General features: G+C 47.0%; 1 protein-coding gene across 1 annotated transcript; it reads right to left on the bottom strand.

The window, feature by feature from the left end:
• Window positions 1-9,682: 9,682 nt before the first annotated feature.
• On the bottom strand, window positions 9,683-20,646 carry SLC25A28 (solute carrier family 25 member 28). Its single transcript, XM_007939970.2, has 4 exons — window positions 20,356-20,646; window positions 12,481-12,709; window positions 11,304-11,360; window positions 9,683-10,200 (listed from the first exon to the last, which is right to left on the bottom strand). The coding sequence occupies exons 1-4, from the start codon at window positions 20,644-20,646 to the stop codon at window positions 9,683-9,685; spliced, it is 1,095 nt and encodes a 364-aa protein (XP_007938161.1).
• Window positions 20,647-21,012: the final 366 nt, after the last annotated feature.

Here is a 21,012-nt window from a genome sequence, read left to right as displayed (position 1 = left end):
TCCATGACCCCAGATAAGCTGAATTACTGACCTTTGGTACAACAATGCCAGTCAATAAATTTGAAGCATGTAGTTGAAATAGGAGCATAGTGCCTAAGGCACTTGACTGCTAACCAGAGGGCTGGCAGTTCAAACCCACCAGCCACTCCTTGGAAGGAAGGTTGGGCAATCTACTTCCGTAGTGATACTGCCTCAGAAACCCAAGGAGGGGTCGCTATGAGTCAGGGCCGACTCGAGGGCACATAACAACAACAACAACAGTTGAAATAGATATACATAGGAGTTCCAGTGGCATAGTGGTTAAAGAATTCAGCTGCGAACCAAAAGTTTGTAGTTCGAGCCATTCTGCGAGAGAAAGATGAAGCAATCCGCTTCTGTAAAGATTCACAGTGCTGGCAATGCTACGGGGCAGTTCTATTCTCTCCTATAGGGTTCGCTATGAGTTGCAATTGACTTGATGCATGAGGTTTAGTTGAAATGAGCAGCATTTCTAGGTCAAAGCAGTGTTTTACAAAAACTTGAAAATCTCTGTCAACACTGTGTAAATGAAATCAGAGGGAAAGTATGGTGCAAGGAACAAAACTGAAAGTCAAAGAACTTACCTTTCTCAGTATCGGTATTCTCATCTATAAAGTGGGAGTGATAATTCCTGCCACTTCTAATTCACAAGGTTCTTATGAGACTCAAATTTGAGCAAATACAGAACCCACAATACCCAGTGGTGTAAAGTTCTTGACTCCCCATATATTTCCTTCAGAGAGTGGTTGTGAGTCTGAGCAGTTAACACAACGACTGGCACACAACAGGTGCTCAATAAATAATTATCACTGTTGCTTATACGTGCAACTGTGACTCTAAACCACAGAATAATTGGAATGAGTTGTATAGTGTACCCAAAAATTGATGTCCACCTGGAACCTGTGAAGGTGACCTTACTTGGAAATAGGGTCTTGGCAAATGTAATCAAGTTAAGATGAGGTCACACTGGGTTAGGGTGAACCTTAAATCCAGTATGACTGGTGTCCTTGTAAGAAAAGGGAAGGATGGATACAGAGACACAGACACACTGGGAAGATGGTCATGTGAAGACAGAGTCGGAGACTGGAGTGATGAAGCTACAAGCCAGAAGCTAGGAGCGGGGCATGGAAAAGATTCTTCCGTAGAACCTCAGAGGAATCAGGGCCCACAGATGCCTTGATTTCTTTTATTTATTTATTTATTGTATTGCATTTTAGGTGCAAGTTTAGAGTTTGTTTTACATTCAACATTACATGTACATTCAGTTTCACTCCCATTTACCATGTCCAACCCTAACCCAGTCTCCTCCCCTCCCTGCCCAGTAACCCTCCCCCTGTGCCCCTCATAGTTATGCACTCCGGTGTGTCCTGCATTTTCTCCGTGAGAATGTTGCCCCTCTGGTGCCCCATGGTCAATTGCTCCAAGGGATGCATTTCCATAGAGTAAGTATGTGGGTGCGTCACCCTGGGTTGAGTGGTCTGCATGTACATCTGGTTTACTATTGGACTGAGAGTTAGCCCCTGGGAGTGAGTTTTATTCCAGGCCCCGAATGTATCCCAGGGCCATAGTATTGGGGTTCTCACCAGACTCCATCTGACCAACAATTCTGGTCATTATAATTTTTTGGATTTTGTTCCATGTTTTTCCTCCCACTCTATCCAGGATCTCCAGATTTGATCCTTTCCTGAGTGGTTGGCATTGGTAGCTGGGCACCATCTAGTTCTTCTGATCTTGAGGGCCATCATGTCCTAGGGCTGATTGCTTCCAAATGCCCTTATTTATTTATTTATTTTTGCACTCTTCTTTGCTTCCGACAATATGAGACCATTAGCTGCATCTTAGATAGCCGCTTGAAAGCTTTTAAGACCCCAGTCACCAATGTAAGATGAGGAACAAGACTTTTATGTATTTTGTCTTGCCAATTGAGTGTGGAAGACACTTCTGAAGTTAGACACTTCTAGCTTCCAGAACTGCGAGAGAATAAATTTTTGTTGTTTTAAGCTACCCAGTTGTGGTACTTTGTTATAGCAGCTCTAAGAAACTAATACAGTAATATAAAAAGTAAATTCTTATTTTCATCTTTTGTTGATCTGCTACCAAGTAGGATTAACATACAGAATTGACATTCTGGTTGTGGGGAGATAAGTAATAAATAAAACAAAAAACCAAACCCACTGTCATCAAGTCAATTCCAACTCATAGCAACTCCCATTGGGTTTCTAAGGCTGTAAATCTTTACAGAAGTAGATTGCCTCATCTTCCTCCCACGGAGCAGCTGGTAGGTTTGAACCACTGACCTCCTGGTTAGCAGCCAAATGCCTTACCCACTGTGCCACCAGAGCTCCTTGATAATAAATAAATAACAATTAAATGAACATTATAACATAAAATAGTGATAAAGTCATGAAAAAAGGAAAACAGTATGTTGTGAGAATGACCAAGGGCATTACTATAGATTGAGTGGTCAGGGAAGGCTAGCTGAGAAGATGTCAACTGAGCTCAGACTTGAGTGTTAAGAAGAAACCCACCACCCAAAGATCTAGGGCAAAATGTTCTAAATGGAGGAAACATCATGTGGAAAGATCAAAGGATCTCTAAGCCTCAAAACCGGGAATACTAGTCCTCACCTCACAGTACTGCTGGGAAGATTGTGTAAGGACTGAGTGATTAGCTAACAGTGGTAAGCAAGATGCATATAAATATATATACATATATAGTCAGAAGGGACCATTTCCTGGAGAAGGATATCATGCTTGGTAAAGAGGAGGGTCAGCAAAAAAGGGGAAGGCCCTCAAGGAGATGGATTGACACAGTGGTGGCAACAGTGGGCTCAGGTAAAGCAAGGATCACGAGGGTGGCGCACGACCAGGCAGTGTTTTGTTCTGTTATACATAGGGTCACTATAAGTCGGAACCGACTCAACGGCACCTAATAACAACAACAACAAATATATATACATGTATATGTATATGTATATGTGTATGTGGCTCTGGTAGCGTAGTGCCTAAGGCACTTGACTGCTAACCAGAAGGCTGGTGGTTCAAACCCACCAGCCACTCCTCGGAAGTGATACTGCTTTGGAAACCCAAGGAGGGCTCACTAGGAGTCGGGTACGACTCGAGGGCACATAACAACAATCTCAAGCATGATTTTAGGAGGTTTGGTAGCACAGTGCCTAAGGCACTTGACTGCTAACCAGAAGGCTGGCGGTTCAAACCCACCAGCCACTCCTCAAAAGGAAGATGGGGCAATCTACTTCCGTAGTGATACTGCCTCGGCAACCCAAGGAGGGGACGCTATGAGTAGAGTCCGACTCGACGGCACATAACAACAACAACAACATATATATGTATATATGTTTATGTATGTGTGTAGAGAGAGAGAGGAGCTCTGGTGGCATGGTGCCTAAGACATTTACTGCTAACTGGAAGGTTGGCGGTTCAAACTCACTTGCCACTCTGGGGAAAGAAGATGGGGCAATCTATTCTGTAAAGATGTATCACCTCAGAAACCCAATGGGGGGGGGGTCACTGTGAGTCAGAGAGGTTGATTACAAGGAATTGCTTACTTGATTGTGGGCCTGGCTAGGCAAGTCTAAAACCTATAGAGCAGACTGTCAAGAAGAAAGGCTGGAACTCTGGGGCAATTTCTTCTTCTTTAGGGAAACCTCACCTCTGCTCTTAGGAGCTTGCCACTGACAGAATCAGGTCCACCAGATTATCTAGATAACTTCCTTAAAGTAACCTGAGTCTGGGCTTAAACTCATCTACAAAATATTTTCACAGCATCACCTAGACTAGTGTTTGAATAACTGGGGACTATGGCGTAGCCATGGAGCCCTGGTGGTGCAGTGGTTAAGTGCTTGGCTGCTAACCAAAAGATCAGAGGTTGACACCCACCAGCTGTTCTGTGGGAGAAAGATATAGCAACCTGCTTTCATAAGGATAATAGCCTTGGAAACCCTATAGGGCACTTCTCTGTCCTACAGGGTCGCTATGAGTCAGAATCAACTCAACAGTACAAGAAGAAGAACAATTAACATAGCCATGTTGATACATAAAGCCATCACACACACCCAGCATCTACCTCAGGGTCTCCCATCTGTTCAATATATGTTTGCAAAGTGAAACCTTGAGGCCTGATCATAACCATTCCATGTTCCACAGTAACTGTCAAGCCCCTGTTATGGGCACTGCAGTGCAGAGCGTGACACCAAAAAGGCCTGAGTCTAGGTGGGATCGAACAGTCAGAGGGGGCAGGCTCATGCAAAACCCCCTACGGCTGAGTTCCTATGTGAATGTCTACACCATCGCCACGCCCCTTTCATCTCCTTGTTACAGTATTTCTCAGGTTCATCTTTCTCAAGTTGATGACAGCCCCTCAGCTGGACTCCCTGTCTCTCTGCTTCAGGTGGTCTGGTATTTAGGCTGCTGGCTGAATGGTCCTCAAATATGACTTTGGTCATGTCACTCCCTGCTCAAGAACCACAAGAGCCCCTCATTAACTGCCAAGTCAAGTCTCAACTCCTCTGCCTAGCTTCCAGGCGCTCCGTAATCGGACCCCTCCCTAAGCGACATGACAGCCGTCTTAATATATTTGAAGGACTGTCAGAGAGAAGAGGGATTAGTGCGATTCCCTGCTCCTCCAGCAGGCAAGGGAGCTATAATAGGTCGAAATTACAGGGAGACCTAAATGCCTCAATGTTTCTATGTGAATGTGAGTGGTGGGAATGGAGGGGAACGTGGTGGTGGTGTAAATGTTGCACTCATGGAATACTATGTGCATCCCCCACAGAACTTGCTGGTTGAAGGTGGCAGGAAATAGCAACATATTGCACACCAGTCTGAACACCAGTCATGTGAAGTTTCTGATACTTTAGAATATTGCTTATTGAAAGGTTCCTGGGTGGGACAAATGGTTGGCTCTCAGCTACTAACCTAAAGGTTGGCAGTTCAAATCCAGCCAGTAGAGCCACGGAAGAAAGGCCTGGCAATTTGCTTCTGTAAGAAAACCCTTTGGATGCAGTTCTAGTCTAAAACACGTGGCGTCTCCATGAGTCGGAATCGACTCCACGGCAATGGGTTTGGTTGTGGGTTTTATTGGTCGCTGTGCCTCCTAAATTAGTGAGTAAAGAAAACAAAGGAAGACCTTTTTATTTTCAAGGAAATAGATGATTGTTGGTGTGGTAGTTTGGGGCTAGAGAGATTGGCAGGGGCTCTGGTGGCATAGTGCCTAAGGCATTTGACTGCTAACCAGAAGGCTGGTGATTCAAACCCACCAAATCCACTTCCATAGTGATACTGCTCGGCAACCCAAGGAGGGGTGGCTATGAGTCAGATCCAAGTCGACAGCAGTGAGTTTGGTTTTTGGTGAATTATGTAAAGTCTTCATCAAGGTGAGGAATTTGGCCTTTGTTCTAAAAGCAACAGAAACAAGGGAATGACACTATCCCCAAGTGGAAGCAGAAGGTCACGAAGAACAAACTTTCTAACAGGTGGGGCTTTGGAGCAATGACGTGGATGGCCTGGTTCAGCAGTGAACTCCCAGGCTTAGGAGCAGTGGGTGTGGAACTCCTGCAGGGGATGCTGTAGAGTCGGTTTGGCCTCCAGGAAGGATGTGAGGTGACTTCTAAGAACACTCCAGAACCCTGCTACCCCTAACATTCTCCATGACCAGCCTAATAGGCACCATCCCCCTAATCAGCATTTTGGTCTCCAGTCAGGAGCCCTTCAATGCCTGCCACGAGGTGGCGCCAAACTGAGGCTCCTGACGCTCAACCGTCTTTTTACACCCACCCTGTTGTTGTTGTTGTTGTTGTTGTTATGTGCCGTCGAGTCGGCTCCGACTCATAGCGACTCCTCCTTCGGTTTCCGAGGCAGTATCACTACGGAAGTAGGATTGCCCAACCTTCCTTCAGAGGAGTGGCTGGTGGGTTTGAACCGCCAGCCGTCTGGTTAGCAGGCAAGTGTCTTAGCCACTATGCTACCAGAGCTCCTTACTCTCCATTTTACCACTCCAAATTTACCGACCACAGCAATGTTTCTGATAAATTACTATAAAGGTGCAAGAGGGGACTAATTGAGTAAGTTATTCTACATAATGCACACAATGACATGTTGTATGGCCACTTACACCAAGGTGTTGGAAAAAATATTTCATGATATGGAAAGATGGACATCACATACTGCCATGTGAAAGAAGCTGATTGCAAAGGGTAAGGTCTCATTCTTTAAAAATTAACAAAAAATATTTATGTGCAGAAAAATACTAGACGATATATACATCAAAACTTGTCACATTCTCTAGGAAATGAGATTGGAGGTATTTTCCTTTTATCCTGTTTTCTAAATTGTATACAATTTGGATTTCATTTTTTATTGGCTTCTTCAAATGTATTTTATTTAATCTACTGTTCATCCCAGCCACCCTCTTCCCCTATAACTCTGGCCTACACTTATCTCACCTTTTTCTGTCTCATTGCTGGTTCTGCATAATCCAGTACATGGTTATACAGTCTTGAGTTGTTACAAAATGCTTCATTCATGTTGATCTTGTCTCTCAAATCAAGAAGTTTTCTCTGGCAAAGTAGTGATATATTTTCTGCTGTTTCTCCATCACATAGCATTGTGCAGAGGTCAGTCCCTTGATGGAGGCTTGATATTGGATTGTCTCATGGTACCACATAACCTCTGTGGCTTTCCAGAGAGACCCTGGACCTGGGGCAAAATCCCATGGCACTCCTGGGTCTGGTGTGTTCCATGGGATTGGACCTCCTCACCCAGGGGTCCAAGCAGTGGCATCCCAGACTGCTCGACCTTAGGACATTACTCTGACCCCCTCTCTGGTGACTGGGCCAAGATGTCTGCAGAACCTGATGCCTGTCCACATCCCAAACTAACTGTCCTCCTGTAGCTATAGCACAATTGAAGTTTGGACGGTCACTCTTGTATACTTTTCTCATTATTAGTAAATATCATTAGAGCTGAGGAGTCTCTAGTAAATGTTATTTTACTTGGAAGCTAACTGACATCCTATTCTTTAAAAATGTGCCTTATTGCCATGGTGCCTACCATGTGCCAGTACTAAGCCAGTCATTAGCTCTTTGAAGCTGAATGCAAGGACCAGGGCTGGGGAGCAAGCCATTCTTTGGTTCTCTTGCTTAGCCAAGTTGGGAGGCAGCTACTTTCTTTTTACTAACAAACCCTCTGATATCACCTCTGTGATAACCACCATCACAGTCTTCACCCTGCAGGCGATTCAAACTCCAGTGACCACTATGATCACCTCTTTTCCATCACTAAATCAGAGGGACAGCATAGCTGAAACAGTAACATTGAGAACAGGAAACCCTGCTGTTCTCTTGAGTTTTTTTCCAGGGCATTTGGGGATAGGTCTCCCGAGATAGCTGAAGGGTGGTCGGATGGGAGGTGGATGAGAATTGTTCTCTAACCAAATCCTGTTGTTTCTACGAGTCTAACATCACTCCTCGGAAGGAAGGTTGGGCAATCCTACTTCCGTAGTGATACTGCCTCGGAAACCCAAGGAGGGGTCGCTATGAGTCGGGGCCGACTCGACGGCACGTAACAACAACAACAACAACAACATCACTCCAGCTGGCACTTGGCTCCACCTCCTTTTCCTCCCTCAGTTCAGACCACCATGCGTCTTGCCTGGAACCTGAGCAGCCTCCTACTGGTCTGCCTGCCTGCCTGGTCTTGCCCCTCTCATCCCTTCCTCAGAGCACCCAAGTGTTGTTTAAATTGTAAATGTGATCACACCACACGTGTGCAGAAAGCCTTGTAATATTTCTGCGCTGCCTTCAGGATAAACTCTAACCTTGATACTGCCTTTTAAGACCCAGCCCCTGCTTAGCTTTCCAGCTGCATGCCTTGCCCCGGCTGTTTCAGCCTTGCAGAATCCTTTGCACACAGAACCCTAAACATGCCTTATTCTTTCCTACCTCCAGGGCTTTGCCTTCCCCTGTACACCTAGCTAGCATCTTACCTGCCCTTCAGGAGTGACCTCAGAGGTCACTTCTTCCAAAAGCCCTGACCCCAGTCACCCAAGGCTAGGCTGGGTATCCTTATGTTCTCAAGAGTACTCTAGGCTTAGTCCATCATCTTGCTTGTCATTACATCCTGTACCTGTCTCTTACTGTATCTTTCTCTCCAGACAGTAAGCTTCTTGAGGACTGGGATTGTTTTATCATTGTATCCTCAGTACCAGTGTCTGACACATAGAAACACTCAACAGTTACTGAATGGATAAATGACAAAAGACTTAACAAGGACAGAAATTTAGAGCTGTGGACTTCATTCTATGTACTGAAGAACTTTCTAGCATCTGGTGATATTGAAAAGAGTAACAGACTGACCCACAAAGCACGTAAAAGCGCTGCCCACCCCCGGCCCTAATTCTCCAAGCAGAGGCTTAGTAGTCACGGGGCAGGGGATGCATTTCCTCTCTGCAGGAAGGTACAATTTGACTCACTTTTGGGGTCAAAAGGGCTAGGCAAAAAACATCAGTGGTAACCAAGGGTGTGTGGGAGGGAGGGGAAAAGAAGGACCCCTCACAGCCTCTTCTGACCATCCGTGCTTGTACAACAGACACCTGCACTGGCCACTTCATGGATGTTGTGAGAACCAAGTAAAACAGCGTTTGTAATATAATTTACCACACATTGTTCAAGGCTTGCAGTTATTCACTGAATAACTTCAGTTTTGTGACTACATTACAAAACAAAGTCCCTGTGTGGAAACTTTTACTGCTGCAGGCAGAACTGAGAATTAAGAGCAGAGAGCTCTTCCAACCAGTTCTGTTCTGCACCACCGCCCACTGCTGTAGGGAAGAGGAAACTGTGGGGATCAAGAGCATACACTGAGCTGGGATTATCAAAGGCCCGCTGTTCCTGCCATCGGGGAGACTTCTGGGAGCTTATCACTAAAACAAGGGGAATCGGGCCCCCAAAGCCTTAAATCACCATCAAAATCTGCCAGGAGAAAAAAACGACACATATTCAATAAATCTTCTCCTTTGGATCCCTTAAGGAGCTCTAGTGGTGTAGTTGTTAAAGAATTCAGCTGCTAACCAAAAGGTCAGTGGTTCAAACCCACAAGCTGCTCCGTGGGAGAAAGATGAGGCAGTCTGTTTCCACAGTGATTTACAGCCTTGGAAATCCTGTGGGGGAGTTCTACTCTGTCCTTCCTATAGGAGCTATGAGTCGGGATCCACTCGGTGGCAGTGGGCTTGGGTTGTGGGTCCCTTGATTAAAGCAGAATCAAGGAGAGCTGAAGGCATTTCACTTCCCCTTTGGCAAGACAAACCCAATTAAGCCACTTAATTTAAAGACTTTTTATTAGGAACCAGGGCAATGAGCTGCTTATCCCTCTGTAACAGTCTAGAGCAGGTCACCAGACCCAGGATGGAGAGAGGCCCTCACAGGTGCCGCGCTGTGCTTTGCTGCACTTGCTTAGGGCCTGGAAGGAAAGGTGGCAGCCACGGAGGCTGGCAGGAACCGGTGTGAAAACACCAACAGCCTGGGCAGATCCCTCCCCCTTCCTTCGGCCTCCAGGCGAGGCCGGAGCACGCTGGAGACCGAGGACGTGCTAGAGCGGTGGCTGCGGCGTCGCCGGGCCCCTGGCCCCTGGCCCCGTTCAGTGCCACTTCACTTGCCCGCTCTCCACTCTTCTTGCCGTTTAGTGATCAGGTATTTGAAGAACTCATACACAGACCATGCGATGGCTGTGGAGGGGATCTGGTAAATGACTCTAGCCTGCACCCCTCGGAAGTAGGCGGTCACTCCACCTACTTGATACACCGTCCTGAAGGCACTAGCCATGCCTGTGATGTGTCCTGTAAAGTTTGAGTTCAAAGCCAGGGATTCCTGGGTGTTGAGCAGTGTCTTGCAAACGTCCAGCGGGGTTGTGGCAGCGGCAGCTACAGCTCCCGCACAGGCTCCAGAGAGGACGTGGGAGCTGGGGTTGTACCGTCTCTGGGGGTTAAAGTGCTCCTGCAGGAATTCATAGGTCATGAAGTGAATGGCTTGGAAGGGAACATTCATGGCTAGCTGGGTGGTGTAGCTGCGGTAAAAGGCTCCGGCCCCTTCCTTCTGCCACACTGCCCGCACACAGTCTGTCACTCGGTGGTATGGCGAGTTGTACATCTGCATTCTCTGCTTGACCACTGGAGGTGCCGTCAACGAGGGCGGAAACAGCAATAGCGTCCAACGGGCGAGCAGGTGCCACATCCAGTCCCGGGTCCGCAGATCAGCCAGCGGAGCGGAGAGAGAAAAGGAAATGCACGTGAGCTGCCAATCAACCTGGTGGGTTAGGGTTCCCTTTTCTGAGAGGTGGGGCAGGTAGACGGTTGGTAAAGAGCCAAACAATAATGGAGCCACTTCTAGTAAGATTTAAGACTGGCCAATTAACACACAAAAAATCTATGGTTTGGATTTCAAAGCATCTCCTGAAATAAGTACCTATCGTTATTTTACCCTTTCAGAACTCCTAAGACAAGAAATGTTTCAATGGCATTACGTATCAATGAACATATAACAGTAACAAGCCAATCCTTGGGTACTAAGAGTACTTAACTCTTAAGATGTAAGGTGGTTATCCTCCCAGAGAGAGAAGGCTCAAGTTTGGATTTAGCTTCCAAACCTCTCCCACTCCGTCAGTCAAGGCCGTCACTGGCCTGAGCTCGCCTCTGGCTCTTTCCACCCCACATCCTTATGAGGCGGGCAAAGCAGAATATGAGGAACATGGTGAATATGCTATGCCCCCCGTATTTGTGGGCTTGACCCGCATTCTCAAGACTCCTCCAACTGGAGAGCCAAGATCCAGGCAGAAATGCAGGGACAGAAGTCCCTTTCATCTCAACTGTGTTTATTCCCATTAAACAGCTAATGTTCTAAAACATCACAATCCATCTGCACTTCTCTGGAAACAACGAAATAATCCTGCTGAACTTTCAGCAGAAATCACATCCACCACAAAGGAGGCATACATCCCAGTCAGCCCAGGAGCAGGCTAAGGAGAGCCGTTATCTTTTTTGAGAGAAGCCCCAAAGATGAATGAAATGCCAGTGAATATGTTTCCTATCCCAGGGACTCCTCCAAAGGAGCGACAACATGGAGAGAATGCCCTCTAGTGGTCAAACGGAGTAACACAAGCAGGGTTTCCCACCAACACTGACGGGGTTCTCCCTGGCTTTCTGCTGCAAACCAGAAGGAAGAGCCGAGACACAAACGTAGCTGCTTCCGGAGGGAAAGGCTGAGGAGTCATTACCTTCCGCTGGATTCATGGCTGCATCGTGAAGTAATGTTGCTACACACCCAGCTGCACCTGCAAATGAGAAAACAACTGCCACATGTGAGGCCAGGAGGGGCTTACTCACTGAGGCTCTGGAGCGAACGGGAGTGGCTATGCTAAACTGTAGCAAACGGGGTGTCAGGAGCCAATCCCAAACACGGAAGCCCACTGGTCCCACAAGCTCGTTCCAGGAAATGGTATTTGTTCCCACCAACTTAGTACGGTCACCAGTGTACATTCCTTATCTGATAAGAAGGCCAGGAAGAGTCAAAGAACCAGCCCAGATTTTATCAATAAAGATAGCACTGGGAACAAATGCAGTCATGCCCCAGAGGAAGCGGACACAGCTGCCAAGGGACGCGGGCACAGCAACCGCCCCCGGCGAGGGCTGACCTCAGGCAGGGAGACCACCAGGGTCAGGGTCAGAGCTCCACCAAGGGCCCTCACTTTCCATCTGCTGCCCCTAGACTGCCCAACTCATCTCTAAATCCTGACATCTGTCCATCTAGACCTTTCCTTTAGTTCCTGAACCACTCGATTCCTCACTTTTTCCATTCAGTTTTAAAGCCCTGGCTTGCTATCCCTTCCCTCACTTCCACACAGCCTCGAACCCTCAGGCTTCTCCATGCAGAAGTCCCTTGTTGTTCGCCCCCCGCCCCCCAATGCTTGTTGAGGCCTTCTCATGTCCTCAGTGACATAAACTGACTCTGGTTCAGCTGGGATCCTGAAAAGGTGAGGTGAAGAGCTGGGGCTCCATGAGCGCGTCTTCCTTGGGCGGCTGGGTCACCTCAGATCCTGCCCTGAGGAGCAGGACACCACCTGGCTATCAAGGAACACACCACGAGGGTAGTTCAGCGTGCCTCCACATTACCACGGCATTAGGAGTTGATGCCAAGGAGAAGATGAGAGCAAAGAGACGAGCTGGTAGGTAAGGGAGGTTATCGTAACCCTTTGTTGAGGTGCCCCAAAAGAGAGTTGGGGTTGAAGCAGCCCACTGCCCGAGAACATCAGGCTTGGAGGTCCCTCCCCTAAAACCTGGCCTCCCCCAGCCCAAACACTTCCGATCCAAACCATGCTGAGACTGGAAAGCATTGACAGTAGCAAAAGCCTGAAGAGTTGGGGAAGTGGGGAACGGCACAGGAAGGCTCAATACCATTGGCAATATGGCTATTGCCCCCAGGGTGGATTACATCACTCAATGTCTTTTTTAACTTTTCGTAGCAGGCAAAATAGAGGGCGTGGGCAGGCCCTGCGCCTGTCGCTGTGACATTCAGCCCCCGCATGGGCCTCCACAGGCCCTCCGTTCTTATAATCCTCCAGAGGGCCTCCAACACATTGCGATAGCGAGCGGCTGGGTCAGGCTGTAGGCTCTGCATCCGGGTCTGAAATTACAGCAAGAAGAGCAATGTCAGTGATGCTAATTTCTTGCCCAGCCTCAACACTTAGGATTTGGGCACTGGGCAGACCTTGTCCATGGAACCATGCAGATGTGACACTTGGCATCCAGCTTTAGTTCTTTCCAGATCTATATCCAATCGCTCCAAACCTCGGGGCTTTCTTTTTCTAGTCGTCGTCCCCCCCCCGGCTTTTTCTAGTTATCTAGTGACCCCAAGGGTGGAACACCATTACTCTCCAGAGAACATCACAGTTTTGTAGGTATCCTTGAACTCCACGATGAGTCAAAGCCCCAGAGCAAACATCAAGCACGTGTTTTGGGAAAACTAGCTTCTGTCCTTTAATAAACTCAGGCTAAGAAGTTTTTACAAATGAATTCTAAATTCAAAGTATTTACTGGTTGTCTACCACATACTTTGTGCTTTATTTCTGAAGACCGATCCTGGGTCTGCTTCCTGACCAGAATGAGAGGAAGGCTCATTCTTGAACACTTTCTCAGCCCATCTGGCACTGGCAGCTGGGTCTGTAGGTCAGAGTCTTGACAGAGGCAGCACCCCTAACAGACACTGCTCTCAAGCACTGGGAAAGAAAACGCCCCCTGAAATGACGTCCAGCTGGAAGCTAACCTAGTCTTGAAAACTCAAGAGACTTCCAGATTTCTGATCTTAGCGGACCAAATAAAAAACTGCCATCAGCAAAAAAAAAAAAAAAAACCCGACCAGTCTCATAAACAATGTTTGGAATCTGAAGGGCTCAATAATGTGAGCAAGTGTGTGGGAGATACACTGTATGACGATTCTAGGCAAAGTTTTGTTGAAATCTGGGAAACTGAAGACTTCTGACTACTGATCCATTTCAAGGTTAGAGTAGCCAGAGACGAATGGTTAATATAAAAGCTCTGGTGGCATAGTGCCTAAGGCACTTGACTGCTAACCAGAAGGCTGGTGGTTCAAACTCACCAGCCACTCCTCGAAAGAAGGTTGGCCAATCTACTTCCGTAGTGATACTGCCACCTCAGAAACCCAAGGAAGGGTTGCTATGAGTGGGTCGACTCAAGGGCAAATAACAACACTGTCTCACACAGAATACCCAAAAAACCAAACTCACTGACATCAAGTCGGATCCGACTCATAGCAACCCCTCCTTGGGTTTCTGAGGCGGTGGTATCACTACGGAAGTAGACTGCCCAACCTCCTTCCGAGGAGTGGCTGGTGGGTTTGAACCGCCAGCCTTCTGGTTAGCACTCAAGTACCTTAGGCACTACAGAATAAGCACTCAAAATCTGTTTGCCAGATGAATGAATGAACTTTTTGTTACACAACTGTGCTTGCATCAGTTTAGAGAGTAACAAGTAGAGGGTCATTAGTGACCCAATAAGGGCAACTGGTGCCCAACCACAGCTTAAATTCCTACTTCATTCCAATCACTGGATTCAGTCTGGATTTAAAAAAATGTGAATCTTCCTGGTGGCCATCTGCAAGCCAGGAGTAATGCCTCTTCTCAAGAGCTTGGGAGAAAAGAAACTAACCAGATTAACAGGTCTTGGTTGGCCGCAAGCAATCCACATTCCTCTAGAGTTATTTTCTCCTGATACCAACAAAGAACTGGAAGCTTAGAAGGTAAATTACTGTCAGTCCAATCAGAAATGCGCAGGATCACTTACCACAGTTTGACACATTCTTTTCTATTTTTCAAAATAAACAAACCTCATGGATTTCCAATAAAGAGTGTCCTGACTGATCTTCTACATTACCCCAAAAAACAAACTCACTGCCACTGAGTCGATTCCCACTCACAGCGACCCTACAGAACAGAGCAGAACTACCCCATTGGGTTTCCAAGGTTGTAAATCTTTACAGAAGTAGATTGCCTCATCTTCCTCCCGCAGAGCAGCTGGTCTGTTTGAACGGCTGACCTGGTTAGCAGCCAAATACCTTACCCACTGTGCCACCAGTATAAATTCCGTCACAGGAGTTATTTGAAGAGATCAGTGGTCTTTGCTGGATATTGCTACTCATAAACAAAAGACAGACTGGGCCTGACGGGTTAGCAATTGTGTGCTTCCACAGGTTTGCTCAAAATCGTGTGTATGTGGTGTGGAGAAATCTGTCAGAAAGTGCATTGCTGTACTGAGTCAACAGCTTATTGAGGTAACGTCTTGAAAGGTCTGGCCTTGGAGGCCTGGAGCCCTTCACTCCCAAGAGAAAAATGGGCTGTGGGAAGTTACTTTGAACATTTTACATACCTACCTATATTATTATTATTATTACTACTATTATTATAATTACTTAACTTTGCTTTAAGGAGCTCTGGTGGTACAATGATTAAGGCACTTGACTGCAAACCAAAAGGTTGGTGGTTTAAACCCATCAGCCACTATTGGAATAAAGATGAGGCAGCCTGCTTGCATAAAGATTTACAGCCTTGGCAACATGGGGGTCGCTGTGAGTCACAATCGGCTTGACGGCAGTGACCTGTATCTAACAATTCCAACTCAATGAAGATACTCCCTTATGGAGAGAACTCATAAGCTACGCCCAAAATAAAGATAAATATGGCTCCCTGAACTTGTGAGCTAATAAACCTATCTTTCACAGAAAGAGGAAATCACTAAGTAAGAATTTGAAAAATCTTGAGGAGTTCAATACTAAACCACTGCCTGGCTTTGGGGAAAAGCCCAACTGAATAGTCAGGAGGTAAGTGGTTCAGTAAAAGACAAGCCACAGTTGAGTAAGAAAGCCTGGGCTTGAGCCCCAGCTTTGCTCCACTGTGGCCTCAGGTAAGTCACTTTACCTCTCTGTGCTTCCATGCTGTCCTCTGTAACATGAGGTTAAGGATGGCTGGCTCAAAGGGCTATTGTGGAGATTAAAAGAGCACATGTGAAAGCCAGTGGTAACTTATCAGGTGCTATAAATACAAGGCTTGGTATTTTATTAAAATACGATTCTCGGAGATAGTAGTTCCTATCTTAGAATTCACAGACCATGGCAGCATTTCACAAATAACACATGTAACTCTGTATCCTGGTCCCTAACCACTAACACATGAGCATTAATCATGTGCAGTGAAGCCCGTGTGGGCCAGAACACGACACGACTGCCTTGTTTCTCCAGGTCTTTTAAATTTTCTGCCTTTGACTGGGTGCACTTTTCCATTGCTCTTTATTAGCATAAAATATTTGCGATTTCCTTCTCTGACAGATTCTAGCTTTCAGGGGTTTTACTGTATTTTTTTTGTTTGCTTTCATGTTAAAGTTTCTCTGTAACAATAATGGTTTACATGTTCAGCTATTTTTCTGAAGGTCGTAAGTTCAGGAACAAGCTCCATTATGAAATTCTGTGTCTTGCTTGGCTGCTGAAATCTGCTTTTGGGAGGCAGTATGGGAGATGAGAGTCAGACAGACTGGGTTCATTCAAATCACGACTTTGACACTTAAAACCCTGTGACTGGACAAGTTATTTGACCGCTCTCTAAGCCTGCTTTCCTTCATCTGTAAGATAATGCAAACAGTGTCCACCTCATGAAGTTGTTTCATGGATTACATGAATAAGGAACTTCAGGTAACGCTTGGCATATAAGAACAGCCATTAACTGAATACTTAATATTATTATTATTACTAGATGCAAGAAAAAAAAAGCTAACGTTTCCATTTTCTAACCTTTACTGGTGGTTAGATAACCACCACCATTTGTTGCTGTTCTCAGGTGCCGTCAAGTCGGCTCTGACTCCTAGCAACCCTACAAACAGAATGAAACACAGCCCAGACCTGCACCAGCCTCACAATCTTTGCTATACCTGAGCCCATCACTGCAACCATTTTGTCAGTCCATCTCGTTGAGGGCCTTCCCTTTTTGGAGTTTGGAAAAGACTTACCTCCCTTTGTTTGTTCCCTAACTTATCATGTAAATAGATATTGCTTCCTCGTTCGTTACAGAGCTAAAAGGCAGCACCTGGGACAGGCAGGTGCCCTGGTGGGACAGTGGGTAAAGCCCTCAGCTGCCAACCCAAAGGCCGGCAGTTACGCCCACCAGCTGCTCTGTGGGAGGAAGGTCTGGCAGTCTGCGTCTATAAAGATCACAGCCTTGGAAACCCTATGGGCACTCTATCCCACAGGGTCACTGAGTCAGAGTCCACTTGACGGCAGTGGGTTGGGGTGTTTTTGGCTTGGTGACAGGTGGTACTGAGCCACATGATGCTGAGAAAAGTCCCGGCTGCTCTGGGTTTGCAGAGCCTTGTCCCTATAGATAAAGCCTGGGGACTGTCTCTGAAGCGTAGGAAAAAGAAACAGGGACGGACCTGGACCCCCACACCTCCTGTTATGACCATGGGAACAGCTGGCTGAATAAGCAGGGCCTGGCAACGCTATACAGGTGCCCTGGTGGCACAGTGGCTAGGCACTCAGCCCCAAATCAAGAGACGGGGGATTCACACCCACCAACCACCCAGCAGGAGAAAGATGTGCAGTCTGCTTCCTTGAAGTTTTACAAGCTTGGAAACCCTATGGGGCAGTTTTACTCTGTCCTACAGGGCTGCTCGGAAACCCAAGGAGGGATTTCCAACTGGATTGGATCCAACTGGAAGGCAGTGAGTTTTGGTTTTACAGGGTTGCAATAAGGAGCTCTAAGGGAGCTCTGGTGGCGTAGTGCCTAAGACATTTGACTGCTAACCAGAAGGCTGGAGGTTCAAACCCATCAGCCACTCCCCGGAAGGAAGACTGGACAGTCTACTTCCATAGAGATACCACCTTGGAAACCCACGGAGAGGTCGCCATGAGTCGGATCCAACTCCACGGCAGTGAGTTTTTTTGTTTTATAGGGAGCTCTGATGGAGTAATGCCTAAGGCATTTGACTGCTGACCAAAAGGTTGGTGGTTCAAATCCACCAGTCACTCTGTGGAAGGCAGACTGGGCAATCTACTTCCATAAAGATTTACTGCCTCAGAAACCCAAAGGGGGCTGCCTATGAGTCAGAATCCACTCGATGGCGTGGGTTTGGTTTTTTTGTTGTTGTTGATAGGGTTGCTATGGATCAGAATCCACTCATGGCAATGAGTTTGGTTTTTTTGGTTCTAGCAAGGCTATGCAGACTTCCCATGGTCCTTCACAAGGATATTTTAAGTCAGCTTGACCCTGATAAGTGCCTGGGGGAGGCACAGGCCTGCGGGCTAAGAGGCAATGCCAGCTTTCCTTTGCAAACACCACTGTGGATGCCCTTTAGCCTCCAACACAGATACCTGCCTCCAGTCCTGGGGTAGGGTTGGGGTCCTCTTCTTCTGCACCATTCACTTCTAGTAAAAAAGAAAGCATAGCTGCTGGGGGGACAGGGGAGGGATGAGTGAACTGGGAAGCCCTTTCTGAAGGAAGGGCTTGAAGGCATGACTGTAATGTAGTATGACTAATTTTTTAAAAAACAAAAATTCCAAAGCTTATATAAATGAATAAGAACTGTTTTCAGAACTGTTCTAATCTTGGGAGGCTACGAGTGACATATTCTAGCAATGCTGCAGTTATTCAAACCATTTCTGGAACTCCACTTTCAGGAGTGTTCCTCACAGGCCTCAGGCGTCAAACAGCCTCCTTGCTTTCCCATCCCACCTTACCTCTGACCCCAAGCACTATTACCCACGTTCATCTTCCACCTTATTTTACCCGCTTCGACTCTGAATGGTCTCAGTCACAAAAAAACCAATGTCATTTTATCACAGGAAAAAGGTTTTCTTCATTAAAGCTGTATGGCCAAATATTCTAGGGGCATTTCTAACAGAAGAATTTAAAAATGTTTACAGCAACATTATTATGTAAACATATGGAATAAGATAGGAATAAGACAGCTTCCTCAGGTAACTACAGTAAAAGGAACGACACTTATATTAATAAATCTATATTAAAATCGTAGTAACATGTATAAATCTGTCTTATTATTACATGGTATTTTTCAAGCTATTAAATACTTTTCACTGCTTTCCCTGATCTGTTTTTTGATACACATCCTGAAACATAGCACCTTAGACCCTGCACTGTATTCACAGTCTTAGTGAGGTTACTTTACAGTTAGATCATACTAACTTTTGAATGTATATCATTATTCATTCACAGTCATTCAACCTAGAGTCTGTTACATAAACGCCTGAATCTTTTTACTTTTTCCTTTTACATTTCAATATTACAGCACTGATCATCCTCTTACCAGTCAGGGATATAATTGTTCATTTCTATTTCTCTCAATTAACAAGGGCATTTAAAATTCTAATGTCCATTTTGATCAAGTGCATTTCCCACATTGTCAATGCCCTTTTCAGGAGCTACCTTACAATAAACTAGAATACTCCTGCCAACTCAAGGTCATTCACAAAGCTTAGTGGGCACTCTCCCCATTGCCTCATCCACATTATGAATGAAAACATGACTGGTACTGGAACCAGGGGGAAACAGGAGAGAGAGATCAACTTGGCTGTTTCCCAAGTTGATACTCTCCTCCCTTTGATTAGATAACATTTTCCTAGTTTAAAAGGAAACATACATCAAAGAACTGTCCAGGATAATTTGACTATCATCACCCTTAACGTGTAAAGGAGGTGACAATCTCAGTCACTGAATTCTTTCAACAGCTCCCTCCCGTTTCTCTCTCTCATTCAATTTAATCCTCACTTTTAGTGACTGGTACCTTTGCTGATACTCAAGAGTAAAAACTGTAAAGGACATAAACCCGTCCCCCTCTTCACTCAGCTCTTTCAGAAGGACCTGACTTGTATACCCATTAATCAGCCTGCTTGGCTGGGGATGGAATTAGTTTCACACAAACTATATCCTCATGCTGATCCCATTCCACTTTCTTCGCACTTATTTCTACTTTCCACTACTCTCTCTTCCTTTTTAGGCAACTTCTCTGTTTTTGTCACCTTCAGGTGGCCAAAGAAATACAGCAGCAGTTCCATCTCTCTTGTTTTGGGGTCGAAGTGCTTCCTGCCATACACAGTCCTAATCCCAGCTCAGTTTTCTTGTTCAGGAAATAGGTGGGGTGTCATGTTCACTGCACAGAGAAACCGAAACCTTTTCCTGAAAACGGTCTTTCCCATGTAATTTCCAGTCTGGAACTGAACTCATGCACAACGGTTTCTAATCACTCGTGGGCTAAGGTTTAATATGAAAAGCCCTGATCTAGCTGACAGCCCATATTGGGGTTCCTGTCTCCTCACTTTTAAGGAAAGACACAAGAAGCTGCTAAAAGTACTTGCCCAAGAACATGTCAAGCCATCAAGAGCTTATTCAAGATCTGATTCATGCCACTTGGTTTTACTTTAATCGAGTCGGTAGCACTTACCTGCGTTTACCCCATCCCACCCTACTCCTGTTTAATCCCGGCTGGGATCCAAGGCTTTGGCTGACAGATTTTCGATCCCGGGTCCCGATTCAGATCTCACGGCCGGTTAGAAATGGGTCCTGGTTCCTAACTGGGATCGACTCCCAGCCGGGACTTCGCTTGCATGGTCTATCAGTTCGAATCATGCGGTGATAGCAGGAGCCAGGAAGGAACCCATGTCAGCTCCAGCTCCCAGCCGGGATCCTGGCTACGCACAGGACCCAGGGGTCGAGTCAGCCCCAGGTCGGGTTCGGAGCCCAGTCCAGGTCTCACCTTGACGCAGTCGATGGGGTACATCACGCAGTGCTCCAGGATCCCTGCCACGGCGCCCGCCACCATGTGCGTGGTGACAGTGGCTCCAGCAGGCAGCGCCTCGTAGTCGGGGTCGGAGTCTGGATCCTGCCGTACTGGGGGCCTGCAGGCCCCGGCCTCCCCGCCGCCGGCCCCCCGGCCCACGCCCCTCTGCAGCCACCCGTCCAGCAGCGCCGACTCCCCGGGGCTCCGCCCCGGCCCAGCTGCCGGCGCCCCCGCCACACCGCCGGCACCCCGCCCCTCCAACTCCATCCACCCGGGCCAGCTGCGGCACCCACCCCCGCCGCCGCTGCCGCCGCCGCCCCCCGGCCCCGTCTCGTCCGCCTCAGGCGCGGCCCAGAGAGTCCGGGGCCTCCGGCTCCCGCTTGGCCCCCGCGGCTACGCCCCCTCCGCCAACCATTGGTGCAGCCGCTAAGTTATCCCCACCCCCTGTCCTACGTAGGAAAAATTTTTCCGTGGTATTAGTGAAGTTACCCGTCTTTCTTCCTAGATCCCACCTCTTCCCCTTTGATCTTGCAAGCTTCTTGTTTATTGGCTACTGATAGGCCAACATCTAAGATTAGCCCGCCTCCGACTTTTTTTGGGGGGCGGGAGAAACTTAGGCTGAACTTTGATAGG

This window comes from Orycteropus afer, unplaced genomic scaffold, assembly GCF_000298275.1.
Source record: "Orycteropus afer afer isolate SDZICR_OR568_19922 unplaced genomic scaffold, OryAfe1.0 scaffold00064, whole genome shotgun sequence".
Taxonomy (NCBI): domain Eukaryota; kingdom Metazoa; phylum Chordata; class Mammalia; order Tubulidentata; family Orycteropodidae; genus Orycteropus; species Orycteropus afer.
Note: the sequence above shows the minus strand (reverse complement) of the source record. Positions and strands in the feature narration are given on the sequence as shown.

What these genes read in the sequence shown, in the direction of transcription:
- SLC25A28 (XM_007939970.2), bottom strand. Translation starts at nt 20,646, where the DNA reads ATGGAGTTGGAGGGGCGGGGTGCCGGCGGTGTGGCGGGGGCGCCGGCA. An exon ending in CAATAGCCATATTGCCAATG is followed by an intron (nt 11,361 to 12,480) that starts GTATTGAGCCTT and finishes TCTCATTTGCAG; the next exon opens with GTGCAGCTGGGTGTGTAGCA. An exon ending in AGCCATGAATCCAGCGGAAG is followed by an intron (nt 10,201 to 11,303) that starts GTAATGACTCCT and finishes CGGCACCTCCAG; the next exon opens with TGGTCAAGCAGAGAATGCAG.